At 52.5% G+C, this 18,769-nt stretch overlaps 1 protein-coding gene across 1 annotated transcript in view; it reads left to right on the top strand.

Moving 5' to 3' along the window:
* The first annotated feature begins 189 nt into the window (after window positions 1-189).
* The window catches only part of SLC2A1 (solute carrier family 2 member 1), a 33,721-nt gene continuing 15,141 nt past the window's right edge, over window positions 190-18,769 (top strand). The window contains exons 1-2 of the mRNA XM_023221346.3: window positions 190-1,123; window positions 16,721-16,816. Of these exons, the coding sequence (XP_023077114.1) occupies window positions 1,106-1,123; window positions 16,721-16,816 (114 nt within the window). The 5' untranslated portion in view covers window positions 190-1,105. The remainder of the gene's footprint in view (window positions 1,124-16,720; window positions 16,817-18,769) is intronic.

Below are 18,769 nucleotides of genomic sequence, written 5' to 3' on the forward strand. Positions count from 1 at the left end.
AAAAAAAAAAAAAAAAAAAAAAAAAAAAAACGAAAACAGCCTCATTGGCCAGGAATTCGCCTAGGATCGCGGCCGGGCCAGTATACAGTTGAGCTGGTTTAAAACCAAGGTCTATTATGTCCTTAACGTCAGTCAGTTAGCCTGCCTTTCATATTTTACACACTTATAGGTCACCATAGACTCACCTGAACTGTGAGAAGTAGAGGAAGGCGTCCCAGAGGAGGTGATTTTAAAGCCCAGGTTTGAGACGGGTATGCATTTCTAGGCAGAGCCCGGCCAGTGCAAAAGCAAGGCTTGGCTCACAAACGGGAACGTGGGGGGTGGAGACAGGGAAGGGAAAAGTCAATCACTGGGCAAGACCTCCTGGAGTCTCTCTAACAAATAAATACTACTTTGCACGCAGTAGACGCTGTTCTAAACACTTCACAAATATTAACTCACTTGGTCTTTCTATAACCCCACGAGGTGGTACTGTTACTATCCCTAGTGCACCGAAGTCACCCAGCGGCCGAGGGAGAACTCCAGTCCAGCTTTCCACCCGCTACTCCGCGCATCCCAGCTTGCCTTACAGCCGGGTACCGGCTCCACCATTTTGCTAGAGAAGGCCGCGGAGGCTCAGAGAGGTGCGCACACTTGCCCTGAGTCACACAGCGAACGCGCTCCGCGGTCCCAACGCACAGAGAGGACCGATCGGCAGCCTGAACTAGGCAGTGGTTAGGGGGGCCCCAGCCCCGGCCCCTCCCCTCACCCCCTCCCCGCGGAGCACCACCCGGGACAGGCTGGGCCCCAAGCCCCGCCCCGAGGTCCTGCCCACACACCCCTGACACACCGGCGTCGCCAGCCAATGGCCGGGGTCCTATAAACGCTACAGTCCGCGCGCTCTCCCGCAAGAGGCAAGAGGTAGCACCAGCGAGCCTGCCGGTCGCTAGTCGCGGGCTCCCGAGTGAGCGCGCCAGGGAGCTGGAGACCAAGCGACGGGAGTCGGAGTCAGAGTCGCAGTCGGAGTCCCCGGACCGGAGCACGAGCCTGAGCCGGAGAGAGCCGCTCGCACGCCCGCCGCCACCCGCGTACCCGGCGCAGCCAGAGCCACCAGCGCAGCGCTGCCATGGAGCCCAGCAGCAAGGTGAGTCGCGCGCCCGCGGGCCCTCCCGCCAGGAACAAAGGCGCGGACTCCTGCCCGCCTTCTGCCGGCCAGGGCCTCCCCCGCCGCCCCGCCGCGCTGTGCGCCTGGGGCGGGCCGCGCGCCTCTCCGAGCCTGGCTGGGTGCGGGTCCCGAGCGCAGTGCCCCGCCGGGCCGCGCGCCGCAGTGGGAATGGGCTCCGGATCTAGCGGGCCGGAGGGCGCCGCGTGCGTAGTTGGCGCCGGCACCTAGCACGCGGCTTGTTTCCGGGGGCGCTGCGCCGTCCACGCGGCCCTGCTGGTGCTGGGGACACAGGGCCCGGGCGCAGCACGTCGCACACGACCTCGGCGGCGGTAGCCCAGCGTCGGCCCCTCCCGGTGCGGGGGAGGGAGCCCGAGCGCGGCGCCCATTGGCTGAGCGGGCCGAGCCCCCGGCCCAGCCCCGGCCCCGGCGCGCGGAGGAGGCAAGACCCGCCCCCGCTCTCCGCCGGTTCCCCTAACCCGGGCGCCCCAGTAGGTGGGCGGCCTGGTGCGAGACGTCCCACCCGCCTACCCTACTCCTCCCGCCCGTCCCCCTGGTGCCGAGGCCGAGGGGAGGGTACTTCTCTCCAGGCCCGGGCTCTAACGCGGGGGTTGAGATGAACCTCCGGTCTCGGAGGCTCTCCTTTCCGAGGAGTATAGGCCCCAAAGCTTTGGCCCAGTCTCGCGGAGATGTGTTCCGCGGAGGCAGGTTTACCCTCGGCGGGCGGGGAGCGCAACCGGAGGGACGGGGCACCCGGGAACCGGGAAAGAGCCCCAGGCTGAAGTCGAGCGGGAGGCGCGCACACCAAGGGGTTGGAGAATGAGGGATGGGGACTCTGGGGACCAACAACTGCCTAGATAGGATTTCTTTTTTCATGTGTAGATGGGCTTGTCCTGCAGGGCATCTTTCTAACTTCCTCAGAGCGATTTCTTTTCAACAAATGTTTGTGGAACCCCTCCTGTGTGTAGGGCATTGTTTCTTTCCACCCTCCCTTCCTCCCCCAGTCTACAATATTTTCAAGTCCCCTTTTTCTTTTGAAACGCTCCCTCTTTATTATACTTGGATTTTTCCATCTCAGCTGGGAGGGCATCTGGGTGGCCCTTGTTTTCTTAGCTGGGACGCGGGGGTAGCACTGAATTCTGAACTGCCCTTCCTACTGGCTGTGGAGGTGTCCGGGTGGGACTGAGAGGGGTGACGCTGGGCCGTACCCTCGGCGGGAAAAGGCCTTCCGCCCCACACCTGTTGAATCCATGAGTCCAGACGACTTGCTTCACCCTTCCCGCGCCCTCGCTTAAGGTGAGACCCCAAGGAAGTTCCCGGGGAAGGCTCCCAGAATCCTAGGTGAGCCATAAGGGTGAGATATAATTAAACGAAAGTTCAGCGAGAAGCTCTTTTAGCTAGTGGCAAGGAAGTCCAAATATCTCAGGGCTCTTGCAGGCCACGTCTGGGCCTCAGTTTTTCCATCTGAAGGATAGAGATCACTTTTGTCACTTCCTCTAGGGAAGGAACTATCTATTCAGCATGCTATGCCAGACATGGGCATTTATTTGTTGAGTGAATGAGTGAATATTCTACGTGGAGACAGGAAAGTGGAGGAGAAAATCAACAGGTTCTTAGCCAAACTACTTTTCAGTGTCACGGACCATGCCCTGCTGGTTACTCACCAGCCTGGAACTCAGAGAAGGGAAATAAGTTTGCTAAAGTCACACAGCTAGTAAGTGGTTGAACTGAATTTGAACCCAGGCCCATCAGATTTAATTTCATTTCTGTCTCCACTGTCTCTCTTCACCACAGCATTTCTTGAATTTTAGGCAAAAGGGAGAGAGTTTGCTTACCTTCAAAGGTGGCTCCTTGTGCCAGCTGCTTCTAAATAGTGTAGCAAATGGGTGCTCTTCATGGAGTGCTCTCCAAATTTTCCACTGTCTACCTCGTCAGTAATTAATGTTGGAACACTTCTTTCACAGTGGTATATATGTATTTTTAAATTCATGCACATGCACTTGATACTAACAGATTATATGCTTTCATAAAATAGAAATTTCAGGCTGGGCGCGGTGGCTCAAGCCTGTAATCCCAGCACTTTGGGAGGCCGAGACGGGCGGATCACAAGGTCAGGAGATGGAGACCATCCTGGCTAACACGGTGAAACCCCGCCTCTACTAAAATACAAAAAACTAGCCAGGTGAGATGGCGGGTGCCTGTAGTCCCAGCTACTCGGGAGGCTGAGGCAGGAGAATGGCGTGAACCCGGGAGACGGAGCTTGCAGTGAGCTGAGATCCGGCCACTGCACTCCAGCCTGGGCGACAGAGCGAGACTCCGTCTCAAAAAAAAAAGAAATTTCAAAAGACAAATAGATACAAGACGGCAGTTGTGGTCATTTCCCCTCCAAATCTTGTGTAGATCATTCCATATACATTCTGGAATAAAGCCCTTCCCTTTGGAGACTGCTGAGTTGACCTGCAAGCACAGCCTTTTTGTGCACGATGTTAAACTGAGGCCTGGAGAGGTCCTATCGCTTGCCTTTCACACAAGATCTGAAAATCAGGTGTGCCTGGCTCCAAAGCCTTGGTTCTGCTATGTTCCTCTTTGTCTCCTAGAAAATGGGAACTGACTTAACTAACTTCCCCGTGTTCCATTGTGCTCCTCTGTAACTCATAGTAATGAGCTTAACCAAATAGGAAGTAGGGGACAGATGGAATCACCTTGCCTCCAAGCCAGGGGTTCGCCCACAATCCCTCCTGGGCAGCACCAGCACGCAAGGGTGAACCCTGCCCCAGATGTCTCACCCTACCCTTCGTGAAGAACTTGTAACTAGCCTTGCCTATGCCCATCACTCGTCACTTTTCTGGCCAGTCTCTACCTTCCAGAAAAGGAAAAATCAGAAGTCCACAGGCATCCTCAGCCCCTCTGTGGTGCAGAGAACATAGTTTTTTGTTTTTTGTCCTTTTTGAGACGAGGTCTCACTCTGTCACCCAGGCAGGAGTGCAATGACATGATCTCGGCTTACTGTAACCTCTACCTCCCAGGCTCAAGTGATTCCGTCACCTCAACCTCTTGAGTAGCTGGAACCACAGACGCACGTCACCATGCCCAGCAAAATTTTTGTATTTTTGGTAGAGACAGGGTTTCGCGATGTTGCCCAGGCTGGTCTCGAACTCCTGAGCTCAGGTGATCTGCGCGCCTCGGCCTCCCAAAGTGCTGGGATTATAGGCGTTAGCTACCACACCCGGCTGAGCATAGGTGTTTGCGTATGTGGTTTTGACTCCCAGCTTGCCTCAGTTGCCCAGTTTTCATCATTACAGTGTCTAGGTATTCAGAAAAGAATGTATGTCTCTGTCCCCATAGATGCTCCATGAATATTTCTTGCTTCCTTGGACTCCCGTGATGCATTTCACTTACCTGGGCCGTGGGTGACCTGTACCTGGGCCTTGGCCTTTATCTAAAAGCTGGCATTCTGGCAGTATGAGCTTTTGGGGAGTCAGGATGCTGGCCCGTGGGTATTAAGTCAGTTAAATCATTAAAGCTCCCACTAACCCATTCTTCCTAATACGGGCTTGTCAGGAAGTGAGTAGGGATGGCACATGGGTGAGAGTGCCAGGCCAGGGAGGGTCCGCTCATGTGAGTGCCCTGCGCTGCTTTGGGCTTCTTTGCTTTGCCTTTTTGCCTTAGGCTGCCTGCCTGCCTTTCTGAATTTGGATCACCCTTGGGATAGTTTGAAAGGGACATTCATGTCCAGTAACTCCTAGGGCCCTCACAACTGCCCTGTGATACAAGTTACAATGACCTCATGGTCCAATAAAAAATGACTTTGCGAAGATCACACACTGAGCCTCCCACCCCAAGACATGCTGCCAGCCTTTCCAGGATGACATTAGAGGGTGGAAGGAACCCAGAGCAGGAGGGGCCTTCCAGCCATGGCCCAGCCCTCCATTTGACAAATGGGGAAACTGAGTCCAGAGAAGGGAAGAGATTTGTCTGAGATAAGGCTATCACAAAAGATTTCAGGCGTTCTACGGAGCTGTGTTTTTGTTTTGGTTTTTTTTTTGTTTGCTTGTTTTGTTTGTTTTTTGTTTTTTTGTTTTTTGAGACTGAGTTTCGCTCTTGTTGCCCAGGCTGGAGTGCAATGGCACAATCTCGGCTCACCACAATCTTCGCCTGCCAGGTTCTAGTGATTCTCCTGCCTCAGCCTCCCGAGTGGCTGGGATTACAGGCATGTGCCACCATGCCCGTCTAATTTTTTTGTAATTTTTTTGGTAGAGATGGGGTTTCTCCCTGTTGGTCAAACGGGTCTCCAACTCCAGATCTCAGGTGATCCACCCACCTCGGCCTCCCGAAGTGCTAGGATTATAGGTATGAGCCACCACGCCTGGCCTAGCTGTGTTTTTCTTAAAAGATGCTTTCGGCCGGGCGCGGTGGCTCAAGCCTGTAATCCCAGCACTTTGGGAGGCCGAGACGGGCGGATCACGAGGTCAGGAGATCGAGACCATCCTGGCTAACACGGTGAAACCCCGTCTCTACTAAAAATACAAAAAACTAGCCGGGCGAGGTGGCGGGCGCCTGTAGTCCCAGCTACTCCGGAGGCTGAGGCAGGAGAATGGCATAAACCCGAGAGGCAGAGCTTGCAGTGAGCTGAGATCCGGCCACTGAACTCCAGTCCGGGCGACAGAGCGAGACTCCGCCTCAAAAAAAAAAAAAAAAAAAGATGCTTTCTTCTCCACACGCCTGTCTGTGCCATCCTCCACCCACCCCCAAATGAGCAGGAATCCCCAGACACAGGACTTGCCCATGTTCTTTCTGCGTGCCATAGGAGCCTGAAAGTTGGATTAGACGTAACTTGACAACTGAAACTCTACTGTAAATGGAAACGAAACACTAGGTGTTACCACTAAACTCTGACCTTGAAGAAGTGGCTTTCCTTGGAGCCTTGGTTTCCTTCTCAATAAACAGAGACTTGGCTACCCCCGGTGGATGTGGTGAGACTGGCCCCATGCCCTAAATTAGGGCAGTGGCTATTTGAAGTGGAAAGACCCTTTGTATGGCCAGTCTGGGTGTACGAATGATGTAAACAGCCCCAAGATGATCTTTGTCTAGTACCGAGCCATCCAGGGATTCGACCCTATTTGCCCCGGAGCTGGACCAGCCTCAAATCCCCTGTAATCAGCTTGTGACTTCAAGGAGCTCAGCTTTGCCCAGTGCCTCCTGGTCACGAGGTGTCGGCCCAGAGCTCTGCTCCAGTACCAAGGGTACAGGCATCCAGCTCCCCGCTTCCCTAAGACTGGCAGAGCTGGGGAGGCCTGGAACAAAGAGGAAAGTGTGCAGTGTTGGCTTGGGGCCTGAAACCTCACCCCTTCCCCCACCTCACTCCTGGGCATAGAGGTGATAAAGCCGCTCACTCAGTCTGGTAACTGACATCCCCATGATGGCGGAGGCTGGGAGGCCTCCTGACTGGACTCATGGACTCAAGAGAGGCTGTGTCCAGGCCTGCAGGCCCAGCTCTGGCCACCCAAACAAGCCTCCAATTGTTACCTCCCTCCACAGGAGGGGTGGACTGGAGCCTGAGACTCTGTCTTCCAGCCACCAGGCCTGGCAATAGCTGATGCATAAACATTAGGGTTTTGCAGTAACTGAGCAGGGCTCCCAGGCCTTCAACCTGGGCAGAAAGAAGGCATCATCTCCTCTCTTTGTGACCACACTGACTTGCCTCCCTGGGGCCTGTGCACCCTGGAATGGGAGAGAGCTCTTGCCAGGCCTCAGCTGATGGAGCTTTTGGCTACTGAGGCCTCTGCTGGACAGGAAGTCTGCCTATATCTCCCCCTGCCCTGGCATTTGGGAGTGGGGAGGAAAGGGCTCCATCAGAAACAGCTCTACCATTTGACCTTAGGCCAGCCACACTTCTTGCTGGAGCTTGTGTCCTCAGCTGTACTGGGGATGAGCCCTAGCTGTCTGGGTCAGTGGCACTGAGGCTCCAGGGGAGCATGTGGTCTGTGCAGCAGGCTTAGGGAGTGCTGAGCAGCACAGATAGGGTTTCATAGCACAGTAGGAGCCCAGACAGGCCAGCTAGCCATAAGCGAGGTGGACTCTCTTGGGCTGGGGGGCCCAGTTCGAGGAAAGAAACAAACAACTACCCTGGGCTCCTTGAGCACCCAGCTACGGCAGTTCTTCTTGAGGACTTCCTTCCCCTAGCTGGGTGCCTTCTTCGGCTCCCTGCTGTGTGTGATAACTTGGGTGTGGCCCTCACAGCTGTGCAGGATTCTGGCCCCAGGTAAACAGAGTCGGCTCTGGGCCCGCCTTGCCTCCATCCCACAACCCTGTGTGCTGTCTGTGGCACAGCCTAGAGTGGCACTGCACTGTGGCCCTGGCCCTCATGCGGCTGGAGCTGATCATGAAGTCCAGTGTCCCAGCGGTCATGGCTGGCATCATCACCATCTACAGCCTGGTGGTGGAAGTCCTTATTCCCAACTCGCTCATTGACTGCATCAGCCTATACAGGAATCTCCTCCAGCCAAGCGCTAGCCTGAGTGTGGGCCTGAGTGGCCTGGCAGCCAGCTGTGCCATCAGCACTGTGGGGGATGCAGTGCTGCCCAGAAGCCCGGGCTATCTGTGGGCCTGATCCTGACCTCATCTTCACTGTATGGTCTCATTGCCCTCATTCTCTCCACAAAGTAACCTTTGAGCCCACCAGCAACAGAATACAGTATAAAGATCACCCGTCCTCGTTCCAGAATGAACAGCCTGACACACATGTCCCTTCAGTAGTTGGTCTTGTGAATGCAGTGTCCTAGTGCAAATGCCCATCATCTGTTGACCCCATCCTTGCCCCTGCCTGCTCCATGCTGTGGACATCTGGGCCCCCTTGCCACCTATCCTGGCCCCCTGACCAGTGAGGATGCCACCACCCATCTCGGGTGCTCTGTGTGTAAGGATGAATTCCAGTGTCACTTTCCACTCCACTCTAGGTTTATTTATGGAAGATTGGACCTGTTCATACATCTGTGGGGCAGCCCTCCGTCTCCCAGCTATACAAAGTCTCTAACCACAGTGTTGCATTGTGGAGTTACCATGTGGTCTGACACTTCCTTGGATGAACTACGCTCGCTCCAGCCCTAGACAGTCCAGGGCCTAGCGGGCAGTGTGTGGGGCCTGCCAGGTCCTGGCATCCAAGCTGTGTCCAATAAAGTTCTTGGATGTGACTGGAAAAAAAATTGGATTAAAAAAAATTTCAGAAGTTATAGAGCCAACTACAGAGAAGCATAATAAATGAAAGAATGTCTTCTAGTTTTGACAGTTTGGTGTTTACCCTAAAGACTTCTCTTTGTGCCTGTGTAGATACATGCCTATAAATACAACATTTGTGTAGTTGGATCCCACTTTCTACATAGTTCTTTGCAACCCATTCTGTTCACCAACCCAACCCTTAGAGGTAAATACTGGCAGTGTTTCTCTCTGCACATACAACCAAGTGCTACTATACAAGTTCACCAACTCCCTGTTCCTTACACAATATGTACAACTTATTGCTTTTTTTCCCCCTGAACAATCTACCCTGGTACTCTTCATAACACAGATGTGTTTCATTCTTTCCAACAGCTGCATAATATTTCATTCCAGGCATGTCCCACCATGATTAAGAAATAGCACCCCCATCACCTTCTTCATACCACTCACCACCTGATGTATTACATGTATTTATTTTCTGCCCCAGCCTTCAACTAAACTATCAAATTCCATAGGCAGGGATTTAGTATGGTTTTACCACTGAATTTCCATTGACTAGAATAGTATTGGGAGCATGTATTCGGGCATAATCTTTCCTTGGCAATATCATTTATTCATAGAAAATCCTCTCTTATGGAGAAATAACTGAAGCTTAGAGGAAAAGACTTTTTTTTTTTTTTTTTTTGAGACGGCGTTTCACTCTTGTTGCCCAAGCTGGAATGCAATGGTGCGATCTCGGTTCACTGCAGCCTCCACCTCCCGGGTTCAAGTGATTCTCCTGCCTCAGCCTCCTGAGTAGCTGGGACTACAGGCGCGCACCCCTCATGCCCAGCTAATTTTTCGTGTTTTTAGTAGACACAGGGTTTCACCATGTTGGTCAGGCTGATCTTGAACTCCTGACCTCAGGTGATCCGCCCACCTTGGCCTCCCAAAGTGCTGGGATTACAGGCATGAGCCACTGTGCCCAACCAGGAAAGGACTTTGTTAAGGTCACACAAGTGGAGGAGCTGGGAGTTAAACGTGTCTGCTGAGAGTGACAGTGAACTTTGCATGTGCCCACCAAATTAGTGTTCTCTTACTTGAATTATTGCCCATCTAACCACCAAATGTGTATCTTCTCAGGGATGTCAGTTTCCCCAGGGTCCAGATCCTGACCCCACGCCCGCACACAGCCAAGAAGCCAATCGTTTACATTTAACATTCCATTATAGGATGCATACCTTTTTGGTTATTTAGGGAGGATGTGGTTTTGCCTGGAAGGCTTTGAGAATGCTGGGCACAGGTCAGGGGACTTGGGGCTTAAATCAGAGGCCGATCAACTTTTTTCTAAAGGGCCAGATATAGCGTAAATATTGTCAGCTTTGTGGGACATGTAGTTCTCAGCCTGCCACTCAGCTTTGCTGTTGCAGTACAAAAGCAGCCGTAGACAAATGAGTATGGCTGTGTTCCAATAAAATTTTATTCATGGTCACTGAAATGTGAATTTAATATAATTCTTACATATCACAAAATATTAGTCGTTGTCTTTTTTTTCTCTCCAGCCACTTAAAAATGTAAAACTCATTCTTAGCTGCCATAGTTTGCCAACTTTGGCTTACAGCAAATGCAGCAAAGTGGCCCAAAGTTTTCTGAGCTTGTGCCCGTGCTGTCTCGGCTCAGAGTGGGCAAGGCTCAGAGAGCTGCTGTTATGGAATTTGACCTACATAGAAAGCACCAGGTAGAAACCTTGTTTCCTTCAGAGACCAGTACCCGGAAACAAGGGGAGGACCTGAGCAGGAAAGGCGCAGAATTTGGCATCAGAGACCCCCAATTGGAAGCTTCTCTGAAGCCTAGAGCCCCTCGTTCTGCGCTTTTCCCTCCCTCTCATTTCTCATCTGTGAAAAGGGAGCAATCTCTCCCAAAAAGCTTGTTCATGGTGGTTAAATCAGAATGTCTGAGCAGCCCCTGGCAGGGTGCCTCAGCTCGCTGGTGCTGCTGATAAATGCACCAGCTCTCTCCTCTCAGTTCTACTTTCAAGACTGGCGAGTGCCTTCTGCCTCGAGGGACACGAGGGCCACCAGGGGTGTCCGGAGCTTCAGTCATGCTAGGGTCTTGACATCACTGGAAGGCTTAAAGGAAGTGGCTTCAGGAGCACTTAATGCTTGAGGTCACCCTAAGGTCAGGCTTCGGGCTGTTAGTCCATCATTCTTCTTTCTTAAAAGACTTGGCAGGATGGAACCGGTCAGAGGGTAAAATGCCAGGCTAGGAAACCAGACAACTCTAGTCCCAACCCTGGCTTTTGTTTGTATGCTAGGCTGGGCACCTGCCCTCTGACCTCAGGCGCCTCCTGTCATGTGGCAATGTTATAGCAGTCTGCAATTTCTTGAGCTTCATTCTTTCTTACTGCTGCCAAGGCTGTCTTTTTTTCTTTTTTTTGAGAGTGCCTTGCTCTGTCGCCCAGACTGGAATGCAGTGGTGCGATATCTGCTCACTACAACCTCTGCCTTCCAGGTTAAAGTGATTATATTCTCGTGCCTCAGCCTCCCAAGTAGCTGGGATTATAGGCATGTGCCACCACGTCCCACTAATTTTTGTACTTTTTTTTTTTGAGACGGACTCTTGCTCTGTCACCCGGGCTGGAGTGCGGTGACACTATCTCAGCTCACTGCAAGCTCCGCCTCCCGGGTTCACGCCATTCTCCTGCCTCAGCCTCCCCAGTAGCTGGGACTACAGGTGTGCGCCACCATGCCGGGCTAATTTTTTTTATTATTTTTTTAAATTTTTAGTAGAAACGGGGTTTCACCGTGTTAGCCAGGGTGGTCTCGATCTCTTGACCTTGTGATCTGCATGCCTTGGCCTCCCAAAGTGCTGGAACTGCAGGAGTGAGCCACCGCGCCCGGCCCCAGTTTTTGTATTTTCAGTAGAGACAAGGTTTTTGTTGTGTTGGCCAGACTGGTCTCAAACTCCTGGCCTTAACCAATCCGCCCGCCTCGGCCTACCAGAGTGCTGGGATTACAGGTATGAGCCACCGCGTCCAGCCTTGAGGTTCTTTCTTTTAATGCCCCAAAATTTGTTTAAATGAGTAAGAAACACAACAAAACAAAGGGAGCTGTCATGGATTAGGTAAACCCCTCCCACCCAGGTTTGTGCTGTATACTAAGCAGTTGGAAAGCCCTGCGTCCCCTGCTTCCCTGCACCTCAGGAACCCACGTGGGATGCTGTAGGAAGAGGACAAGACGGAGCAACGTCTGGATTCTGTTGGCCCTGGAACCCTCCTCTTGCCAGGAATACCCTGCCTCTGAGTGGCAGTAGCCATGTGCCCTCCCTCTGCCAATATAGATTGAGAACCTGCCACAGGCCAACCCCGGGGGCTGGAGCGCTATGCCGGCACACTGACATGGGTCAAAAGGCCACGGTTTGGCCGGGTGCGGTGGCTTACGCCTGTAATCCCAGCACTTTGGGAGGCCGAGGCGGGCGGATCACAAGGTCAGGAGATCGAGACCATCCTGGCTAACACAGTGAAATCCCGTCTCTACTAAAAATACAAAAAATCAGCCAGGCATGGTGGCAGACGCCTGTAGTCCCAGCTTACTCGGGAGGCTAAGGCAGGAGAATGGCGTGAACCCGGGAGGCGGAGCTTGCAGTGAGCTGAGATCACACCACTGCACCCCAGCCTGGGTGACAGAGTGAGACTCCATCTCAAAAAAAAAAAAAAGGCCACGGTTTTTGCAAGTTATACAGTGTGGCCAGGGCCATCTGGCATCTGAGTGTTGGGGGAGAGGTCCTGAATCTTAACACCTCATCCATGGCTTCCTGGGAAAGGGAGGTCTCTTGTGGGTTGTGAGACCCCCAGCAGTGGGATAGGGAGGGTGAGGGGTGGAGACATGAGAAATCCTTCTCTGTGCTGGACTCTGAGCCCAGGCGCTGGCCAAGCTGAGAGGTCATGACTCTGTTAGGAGAGTCAAGATTTGAACTCAGTCTGCCTGACTTCAGAGGTCTTTCCTCAACAGCCCTGTGGGTTTGGAGTGGAGGGTTTTGGGGGATGCTGTTTTCACCTCTCAGATCTCTGATGTTCCAGCACTCTCCAGGGGTTTGATAATGGCTAAGGATGAACACTGGTCTGGCACAACAGATACACACAGAGCCAGCTTTGCGTAAAAGCTAAATTGAAAAGTGGCAGGTTTTCTTTGTTTTGCAATTTGTATGTGCTGTTCCCTCCTCTGGCCACTCTGGCTGCAGACACGGTATGACCCAAGTTCCATTCTTTTTTTTTCTCACTCTGTTGCCGAGGCTAGAGTAAGGTGGCATGACTCACTGCAACTTCTGCCTCCCAGGCTCAGGTGATCCTCCTACCTCAGCCTCCTGAGTGGCTGGATACAGATATGTGCCACCATGTCCGGCTGTTTTGTTGTTGTTGTAATTTTAGTGGAGACCTGGTTTCACCATGTTGCCCAGGCTCGTCGTCTTGAACTCCTGAGGTCAAGTGATCCGCCCATGTTGGCCTCCCAAAGTGCTGGGATTACAGGCGTGAGTCACTGCGTCCTGCCCCTGGTTCTATTCTTAAGGAGTTCCCAAACTGAGTGGCAGATAGGTAATAAGCTAGAGACTGTAGAGGACATAGCAAGAGCAAAGGCCTGGAAGAGAATGGAATGTTCTAGAAAGTAGTCTTATCCCCAGGGAGTGATGATGGGCTGCTGGGGATCCCAGATTCTGGGCTGTACATTGCTCCCCACCGGTAAAAAAGGCTCCCACAAGAAAATCACAAACTCTCTGGGGCTAGTACCCTTCTCTAAGTCATCACCAACTGTTCATCAGCTTGACACCAGAATAAATACACGTTGAGTGAATGGACTTCATTACCATGTTCCAGTTCCAGCCACTGGCTGATGGGGGCAGATGGTGCTGAGGTTGCCCGGTCAAGGGTAGCTTGCTCTTCTTCCTTGATCCAGCAAACACTTGTGGAGGGAATTCTGCCAGGCTTCATGATGGATACTGATAGAAAACTTAACAGCAACGCTTTAAGGAAGGAACTTTCATCTCCATTTTCTAGGGGAGGAAACCAAGGCCCAAAGCAGGGCTACCTTGTATCCCACTCCAAGGTGAAAGGAGGCAGCTTGCTGCATTTAAACGTGGGTCAGCTTCCAAGCCCAGCAGTGATCAAGCCGGCTATGGTGGGCGCAGCGGGAGGGGAGCATGAATCTGTGATTGGTTGCAGTGTCATCGTGTGCCTACTGAGGAGCAGGGGCCATGTCCCTCCCCCTACACCTAGCACTGAGCCACACTGAGCACCCTGTTTCTTAATCTGACCGATCGGTCCCCATTTCTTCCCCCTGCACATACTGTTCTGTCCACCTGGAATGTAGCCTTGCCATTGCTTTCCCACTTGGCAGACTCTCTGTGTGTCCTTCACGGCCCAGCTCCAGTGTCACCTCCTGGGAGCTCATCTTTTTTTTGTACCCAGGCAAAACTGGAAATCTTTCCCTCCAGGGTTCTCACAGTGCCTCATACCAGCCTCCTGTTGAAGCCAAGACCACACTAGCCACTCATCTTCATCTGCCTCCCCACTGTGCCCACCCCACTGGACTGGAAACCCCTTCCTTGGTGTCAGGACTGGGTCCAGTTTCATCTGGGGCCCCAGCCTCACTTAACATGAGGCCTGGAGCATAGGTCCCTGGTGTTTTAGTGAGTCCTAGTACCGCAGCTGCCTGGGTGGATGTGGATGTGATCCAGGGTGTGGGTAGGCAGGTTTTCTAAAGTGGAGTTTGACCTCGACCTGCCGATGACAAAGTCCAGCAGAGGGTTATGTCCTTGGACCCCAGCAGCCCCCATTGCCAGAGGCTAAAATCGAGCAACTGCTCAGTGGGGCCCCTGGGATGACTTCAGAGGCTCCAGACCCCTTGAACATCAGATGCAGACCCCAGTAAAACAGGGCCTGTGATAATAGCACTTGCCTCACACGGCCAGTGTCATTCACTCATGCTCTGCCAACATAAAATAATACAAATGATCCATGGATCATTTGTATTATTTTCCACTTAATGTTTTTATTTAAATTGCTTTGTTCTAAGTAGTATGAAATCATAGGGCTTGTAAAAATTATTTTGAATAGGTGATTCCATTCACACCATTCAGAATTCAAAAAAGTGCCAAAGGCTATAAAATGAAATCTCCCTTTCACCCTGTCCCCAGTCACCCAGGCCCCCCCGGGTTAGAATGTCACCTTTCTTGTACATTCTTTTTTTAGACAGAGTCTGCTCTGTCGCCCAGGCTGGAGTGCAGTGCAGTGGCGCCATCTTAGCTCACTTCATCTCCCAGACAAAGTGATTCCTGTCCCTCAGCCTCCCAAGTAGTTGGGACTACAGGCGTGCACCACCATGCCAGGCTAATTTTTGTATTTTTAGTAGAGACAGGGTTTTGCCATGTTGGCCAGGCTGGTCTCGAACTCCTGGCCTCAAGCTGGGATTACAGGTGTGAGCCACCGCGCCCAGCCTCTTGTGCATTCTTTTAAATAGATGTGTTCCAGAAAAATACAGTATACACTTTGCATCCCATAAGCCAAATGCAGGTAATTCCGCAGGCAGAAAGCCCAGCATGTGACGGGCCTAGCAGTCGCTGTTTAGTGAACCCTCCTGGTGATGCTTAGTGCCTTGCCACAGCCTCTGATTTAATCCCAGCGTCCACCCTATGAGTTAGACTTGACCTGGTGTGTCACTGGGATCCCTCAGAAGTTTGTCAGCTGCTCACTACCCACTCAGAACAACAGCTCTGGGCCTGAAGGCTCCCCAGAGACTTGAGAGAGGGAGACTCTGGGGGCAGTGCCAGGACATACTGGGGGAGGGGGCTGTCTTTCCAGTTGGGCAATGCAGAGAACTTAGAGAGAATGGAGTCCCTGTGGTATGAGGGAAGCCCCAGCATGTGGAATAAATGTCCAGAGGCAGGCTAAGGGGTCAGACTAATGGGAAGGAAGGACACAACGCACACACAGAGGGGGCTCTGAGCTGTACGCTCCTCCTGGGCCAAAGCCTTCTTCCTCTTTCGCAGCCTCTGATGTGAGAGCCTTGGCTTTTGCAATCGTTGCCCTGACAGCTTCCAGAGAATGAAAAGACCATACTGGGAATATGCCTGTTAACAGCTATGCCCAGGGCTATCTTTGATGATCTTGAAGTAAATGCTGCTTCTGGGTTCTGTGGAAACCGAGGCCCAGAAACCCACAGGCAGGCCGTGGCCGGCTCCACTCACTTCCAGTGCCCAGTCTGGTGTGGTGTGCTTAGTGAATGCCAGTCATTTCTTTGGTGTGCCTCCTGCAGCCCTGTTCTCCCACAATCAGTTAAAGGCCTGCCTAATGTCACATTTGCTGACTTCCTCATTTTTGTAGCTGAAAAGAGTACTTTTCTCCAGCAAGTCGGACATCCCACTGGCCTCTCAGTCACCTGTGGCTAAGCAGGGCTCTTCACCTGCTGGCCTCTGCCCTTCCTGCTGCATCATGTCCTCGGCTTCCAGTGGATAGAAGCAAACTGCCCTTTTTCTCTCCTAGCCCTTTGCCCACTGGAAACACCTTGGCCCAACACTCTTACTCACCTTGTGCACTTTTCCAAAGTGCATTCCTGCCTAGCATGTCATCTATGTCCAAATAACCTTGAGAGCCTTATGGTTTGGGGATTGTTGCCGTCAGGAGCACTGGGTAGGGAGTCCGGAGCCCTGAGCTCTCTGCCGCAGACTCCTGAGTGATCTGGAACTTGCCTCACCCTCTCAGGGCTCAGTTTCCTGCCCTGTGAACAGCAGGAAGGTCAGGGCAAGGTGGGATCACATCTCCAATGTGACAAATGAAGCTGTTGCCATTTTGCTGACCATCAAATAGAGGACAGGGGAGAAGTGGTGCAAGGGGGACTTAGCTGGAATTCACAGAGCAAACAGGCCGATGGGCTGGAATCAGAAGCCAGCGCCTTCAGCTCCAAATCCAGGTTGTTTCTCCTATATCTGTGCTACTCCTACCAAGTAATTTGGGCCCCCTTGCATAGGAGGGCTGGTTCCTGGGCCTCCCAGTTAGAGAGTCTAGAACCACCAGACCCCAGGCATGGCTTCACCAGGGAAATGAGACCCCCACGAATCTGAAGCCTCTCCCTCTCTGAGACCTGGCTACAGAGAGAGAAGACCATACTTCCCCTCTCTCCCCAGGAAATGGTCGGACAGCCCAGTGTCTTGAAGTCAGCTAGGCTGGTTTGGGCACCTGAGGTCGGGAATAGGCCAAGTTTCCTGGGAGAAAGACTGGTGTGGTGCCAGGAGTCAGGCAAGATACCTGAACACAGGAACCTGCCAGTCCAGGCCCTGCCCTGTAGTAACCTGGGCCCAGACACGCCTATAACAGTGTGGTTTGTTTCTCTGCAGAAGCTGACGGGTCGCCTCATGCTGGCCGTGGGAGGAGCAGTGCTTGGCTCCCTGCAGTTTGGCTACAACACTGGAGTCATCAATGCCCCCCAGAAGGTGAGTACGATGCCATCGTTGGCTTATGGACACCAGCCTGCTCTGTTGCACATCACACATGCCCATGGTCTCACACCACCACCACCTGAATTAGAGTCATTTACATCAACGCACTGTCTGCCTCTCCAGCCAATTTTCTGGCCCTGACAATGTCAGAGACTCGTCTCTTGCTTTGGAATCTTAGGGCGGCAGAATTCTAGAATCTCAGGTCCCACAGAATCCTGGGGTCTTTTATAGGGCCTCTTGACCAACCCTCCACCCAACTCAGTCGTATAATAATATGTTTGATGATATAATAAACTCAGCAAAGCTCAATACAATAATGCTGCATTTCCATGGCATTCTGGGGCTGCAGAGGGTTTTCATGGGCTTGTCTCACTTGATGCTCACTGCAGCACTGGAGGCAACAGGCACCACTCCCAGCCTGCAGGTGTGGGAAATGGCCAGAGAGAGGAAACCTGCCCAGTATCACCCAGCTAGTCAGAGACAGCTGGTATCCAACACCTGCCTGCCAGGTGGTCCTTGAGCCTGCACTCATACCCATCCACAGGCAGTGCACTTCCTTTTAAGGCATCCAATTGTAGGTTGAAACTGCATCCTCCCTGAAGGCCCTGTGCCAGTCAAAGCAGAAATGGCGTCTTGCCCTAGGGAGCCGCAGGGGGTGAAGGTCTGTGCTGGCTTCCTCCTCCCTGCCATGCATCCTAGATCTGTCCTCACTTGTTTACTTGAATGTCAGGATGGGAAGGGACCTAGATCATCTCCTCCAGCCCAGCCTACTTGATTAAGGAGGAGAGAAGAAGAAAAGGGGGCAGGGGGTAGGGACAGGAAAGGAAACTAACTGAGCCTTTCCTCTGTACCAGGCATTTTGCTTGTGTTTATGAGATTGGATGGTCATTTCCATTTTATAGACCCAGAAACTGAGGTCCAGGCAGATGAAATGACCAATAGGCCCAAGGTCACAAAGCTACTGAATGTTGGAGTCAGAAGCCAAGCTCTTTATTTCCATGGCCGCAGGTTGTCTTCCTAACCAGCTGCCTTGCCAGTTTAAAAATCTGTACCTTCTCAGAGAGGACCAAATGAGTGGGCAGTCCTCACGTCAGGACCACATTTCTTGTCCAGACGGATGAGGCTAGAAAATGAGTGTGGTGACTCCCAAAGATCAGGGGCCTGTTTGGGGGAACCACGTAGTGTCTGGAGTTAGCTGGGCTTTTTTCCAAATAGGCACTATGGGCTATGGGCCATGCCCATTGCCGAGGAGCAAGTCACCAGGAAGGCTTGGCCTGCTGAGTCATGCTCAGCTGCAGCCGAGGTGACAGGACTTTTCCAAGTTTGCCGGGCATGGCGACCGTGGGCCTATGCTTGGACCAGCCCCAAGCCCTGCATTTGCTAAGTGCTCTTGACAGCTCTTGCCGAAGTGTGTGCTTCAGAACTGGCTCCCTTTGGGAATCCTTACAAATGGAAAGTCTGTAAGACAGGCTGGGAGGAAACAGAGGGAGGCTGAGGTCTCCACTTGGCTGCACACTGGGGTTTCCAGGACACCCCCAGATTCTGATTTAATTGGTCTGGGATGCTGTTTCGGCATTCAATTAGAAGCTTCCCCACCAATTCAACTGTGCAGCCAAGGTTGACAGTACTGGACTGAGTGATGTCTTGACTGTGATCTCATAGTGAGTTAATGACAGAACTAGGACTCTAAGGTCAGGACAGAGAAGGTGTTTTCCAGAAATAAAACAGGGTTGGGGTGAGCAGGGGGCCTGCAAAGTAAAATGCCCAGAAGAGAGAAAGCCTGGCATTCAGTAAAGCATGAGTAGTTTAATGTGTCACTAGAGTGAACAGGAGGAGGGGGAAGGTTGGGGAGGTCAACAAGGTAGGCAAGAGCCAGACCACAAAGGGCCCTGTGAGTATGGCACTGCACAGGGCACAGTCAGAAGGGGCGGCGGGGGAGGGGGGAGG

The sequence above is a fragment of the Piliocolobus tephrosceles genome, chromosome 1 (genome assembly GCF_002776525.5).
Source record: "Piliocolobus tephrosceles isolate RC106 chromosome 1, ASM277652v3, whole genome shotgun sequence".
In the NCBI taxonomy this organism is placed as follows: domain Eukaryota; kingdom Metazoa; phylum Chordata; class Mammalia; order Primates; family Cercopithecidae; genus Piliocolobus; species Piliocolobus tephrosceles.